Source organism: Gavialis gangeticus, unplaced genomic scaffold, assembly GCF_001723915.1.
Source record: "Gavialis gangeticus isolate Ggan-Ray unplaced genomic scaffold, GavGan_comp1, whole genome shotgun sequence".
Classification (NCBI taxonomy): Eukaryota; Metazoa; Chordata; order Crocodylia; family Gavialidae; genus Gavialis; species Gavialis gangeticus.
In genome coordinates, this window is record NW_017729022.1 from 55,336,217 (window position 1) to 55,340,798 (window position 4,582).

Below are 4,582 nucleotides of genomic sequence, written 5' to 3' on the forward strand. Positions count from 1 at the left end.
ACAGGACCTGCCTCTAATGAACCCATGTTGGTTGCCCCTAAGCATAATCTCCCTAATTTTGCAATCCCTAAACATTTTGGCTTTAATGTTCCTGAAAACTTCAGACTACGGTGCATACCTGCGTGGGAAATGCCAGTCCAAATGATTAAAATTTTATGAAGTAATGGATGCTTTGAGGATCTTTAATAATAAGCAGAGCTCCCAGTCCCACGTATAATGTACCCTACTAAAATGATATTCAGTTAAAATTAACATATTGAATATTAATTGCAGGACTTTCGCTGGGTGTAAGTGGTAAAAAAAAAGAAAAAGAAAGCCTTCACTGATTAAAATGTGAACACAAGTATACGTCACTGAAAGTACCATTTTGGGCTAAGTTGGCACAAACCATGATGTAACAAATGCAGAAGTCTTTACAGGGGCACACACTGATTATTGTTTGTTCTTTGTTTTCTTGCATGTTTGGGCTTCATTCCTGAAAGATGGATGCATCAATACCACCAATGTGTTGCTTAGTCAACAGAAATTTACATAAAAAGGTTCTCATTTGAGGGAAAACTGGATCCTTACTTCAAATTAAACTTTACTTACTTTCGTTTAAGAGTGAGGTCTTGAAACATTATCATAATGCTTTGTTTGCAAGACCATTCCATTCATGAAAGTGTTGCTTGCTGAGAAGGAAGTATGATGGGTTCATAAAACAAGGGTTGCTTCTGAACAGTGGTCTGTGCTTACATTTTGCAATCCCTAATCATATAAATTTGGAAAAATGTATTAAATAATTGTGAAATGTAGTTAAATCTTGCTACAAGAAGCATTGCAAGCTAAAATCCTGAAAAGCTCATTAAATGTCTTGCTTGCAAAGTACAGTGAAAATAATTCAATGCTAACTACACCCAAAGTACACACAGACATTTTAGTTCACATTCAAGTTCAGTTGTAAATGGTCTAAAAAAGTAACTCTGGAAGAATTACAGAATTCTGTTCATTGTGACTTGAACAAAAACACTAACCCAATTACTTAAAACATATATTTTATTTGTCTTCTAAAGCACCTTGTAAATTGTGTATTTGGAAAGACTATAACTTACACTGTTGCATTTTGAAAGTCCTAACACTTTAACAATCTTACTTCTATCCTTTTAGCACCTTGCCATTTGATACCTATCAAAGATCATTGTACTCATTTCCAATTCTAGACTCACTTATTATTCACCAGAATTGGAACTGCCGAAGTATTTTGAAGGGTAAATTTAATTACTTATTGCCAGTCTCCTCCTCTTTCTATATACTCACAGAATTAAAACCATTTAAAACCAAGCAAATATAAACCTATATATATGTTTTAATTAGAATTTACTTGGCACACAAGTGAAACTAAGAAAAGGAAGGAGAGCATACAGGCAAATTTACAACACTCTAGAGCAAATGATAAAAAAGAAAATGAACAATAATAAAAAGACAACTTCCAATGAAGACACTTACCTCCAAGCCAATCAGAGACATCTGGACAGAGGAATTTCACAGTTATGGTTATTAGGTACAAACATTTTTTTCTGTCACAAAGAGTCAAGAAACTAGGCCTATACATAGCTGCTACCTCCTTTCACACTTGTCCTCAAGGTGACATACCACCGAATTCACCTAGCAACTTTCCAGGTCAAAAGAAAATAAGGATTTTCCTTGTTTTTCAAACTTGTCATCTTGGTGTTCCTGAGTCTGCAGCAGTCATATCTTGTGTCCTATCTTTTGTCATTACTTCTCTCATCCTTCCTGTTGCAAAGTGTTCAGGTCTTCCTAAACTAAATTTTAGACCCCTGGCTATAAAAGGAGATATGTAGGGGTTTCTTTTCTTTTAAGTATTTCATAACACTTCCTGAGCAATAGACTTTGAGCAAAAGTTGGGGAACTTTTGTAAACAATTGACAGGTGAGAGAGAAGGTGTCATGTATACCAGCTTACCTCCCAAGTCTTAATTTTTTCCAGTGCTTGTTTCTTAAACTATATTTTCTTCTTTTGGGCAAGCAGGAAGGGCTTTATGACCCATGCTTTGGTGAATCATGGCTTATAACAGGTGACTGCCTCACCAAATGGGAGGAAACATCATTTTTTTCTGCTGTCTGTGAAAATGATAAATTGAATCTCTTCTGAAAGCTATAGCTCCGGCTTGGAATTTGCGCATAGAGATTTTGTATTGTTTTGACTTTCAAGGTTGCAACTGCAGTGTTGCCAGCTTGCATGATTTTTGGAATTGTTTTTAAAGTCTAGGTTTTGGGAATGTGAAAAACGTAGACTTTAAGAATGAAAAGAATACACTTAAAGCACTATAACTTCTGTTTGTAGAGTCATCACCATTTTTCTTAGTTTATGTGGATCTAAGTTTAAAAGGGGAAATAAATTACTGAAAAGTATGGGTGTAGGTTATACTCAGTTGCACAGAAGTGTACTACTGCTGCCTTTAAAAATGAGAAACAAGGCACAGTTTGGAGACAATAAACACATAAGTGATTTCCTTTTCTTTTTCAGTGATTGTCATCACTTTGAAAATCATCTTGTATTTTACGTAAAATAAAATCCAAAACTTTTTGAATTTTGTAAAAAAAATCTAAACATTTAAATGTAAATTTATGAAATAGCCTGTAAAAAGAGAACTTGTTAATGGTAAAGTGTTGCTATTAATAAAAAAATTCCAAATTCACGTTACCATCTGAAAAGATACCTGGCCTTTTATGACCTATTTTACAACACTCTTATTTGTATGCATTCCTTCTCAGTGACAAATTGAAGGAGACACTGCCAATTTAATAGGATACAAATGACCTAAAGTACCTTAACAATTTCCCTTTCTACTAGCTTTTATTTTCAGCACTCCCAAGCTGTCTGTGTTTGGTTTCCAATTAATCTAGGCAATTAGTCAAATTATCAAGGAAGAAAAAACAAAACAAACAAACAAAAAACACCCAACCCTAACGTGCTGATTTCTAACAGACTAACAATGAAGCAGTTCATGACTGTGTTATGACAAGCAGTATCTTTTGTTTCTAAACATATGTAAGACCCAAGCTGCATACCAAAGACATGTGCATGTTGAGAATGGTGTAACTATTATAAAACTACTTGATGAAAACTATAAAACAGATAACCCCTTACTATTTTGCAGAGAATCTTTGTCTACAAGAAGTATCCACTGAAAATGAGCTTCCTGAAGAAAACCCTGCTGAACAATTTGCTGGTCTGCTTCATGGATCATCACCTGCCTGTGACCCACCTGAAAATCCACTCCAGCTGTATAGCAGAGTAGACCAGTGCAATGATTCACAAAGGAAAAGCAGCTTAAACAAGAATACAGTGCAACAGACATGGACACAACAAGAAAACAGCACTGATGCCCCAGTTAAGAAAAAAAAACCACAAGTTGTAAGCAGAACCATATTTTATACTAAAATTAAACCAGTAGAAAATCGTACATTGGTTGGCACAACAACAAGGCTGGGCGAGCAATGGGTAATCACTACAGGGGGATTTGTGGAGCGAGCTTGCACACTTGGAAGGATACGATCTTTGCCTAAGGCACTGCTTGAAATGCATTTATCCAAAAATGTTTCAAAGTCAGACTCTAATCTTATTTCCTATCCACCTAATGAGAAGAAAACGCGAAGTAACTGGGGTGAAGCCACACTAAGACAACAGAATTCTAAAGGAAATTCTGAACGAACACCGTCCTTCACTTCAGAATGGGAAGAAGTAAGTTTCTGGTTACTTTAACAGAAGCAATCATGTAGAATTTTGAAGGAAGCTATTCTGTTGTCAGAGTTACAGAGGGAAGAATTTAAAGAAGGGAATCTGCCCAATTACAGATCTACAGAGAATGGGTATCCTGGGGTAATACACAGCAGTATGACAGGCACAAAATGGAATGTGCATTTGCTTATAATACCACAGATTTAGTGGAGTCTATTGTTTCCATAGGGAATGAAGTCAACCAGAAGTAATCCTGTAATTTGCTGTGATGTTCAAGAGAAAGCTCAGATTATATCCCGCTAAACCTCTTCACCACTGTAGCTAATAAAGCTGATAAATTATTTGTATCGTTGCTCTATTTCTCCTATGTTTTTTAATTATTTGCAATACCACCTTTACAGCAGCATTAATATCCCCAAGGGACAGCAGAAAGTGACAGAGAAAAAATCTGTAGCTTGCACTGTTTTAGTTAGAATAAAAACTGTTGAGTACCTGGTCCATCAGTCCTGTATGTATATATGACATCCTTTGAATGGTGATAGCCCTTGTACAGAGCACTCTGTGTTTTCCTGACCCTTGCAGTAATGAAATGGAGAATGGGAGCAGGCCCTGGGATGTCAGTGAGCTGGGATATGGTTGCATGACACAAAAAGGCTATTTTAGTATTATATGTGATTGTTAACTTAACATTTTTTCCTGAAGTTTCAAAATTGGGCTTAAAAAATTCAGTATTTTTTAGAATACTTTGAGACTTTTTTTCTTTAACACTATATTAAATGGTAAGCATGGAAATAGTTTCATAGTTTTACAGTTGGTAGGGTTGGAAGGGTCCTGAGCAGAT

The 4,582-nt window shown here is 35.7% G+C and overlaps 1 protein-coding gene across 8 annotated transcripts in view; it reads left to right on the plus strand.

The window, feature by feature from the left end:
- Positions 1 to 4,582, plus strand: part of ANKS1B (ankyrin repeat and sterile alpha motif domain containing 1B) — a 1,095,863-nt gene that overhangs the window by 591,452 nt on the left and 499,829 nt on the right. For all 8 annotated transcript variants that reach the window (XM_019515011.1, XM_019515009.1, XM_019515010.1 and 5 more), the window contains one exon: positions 3,161 to 3,744. In XM_019515011.1, coding sequence (XP_019370556.1) covers positions 3,161 to 3,744 — 584 coding nt within the window. The remainder of the gene's footprint in view (positions 1 to 3,160; positions 3,745 to 4,582) is intronic.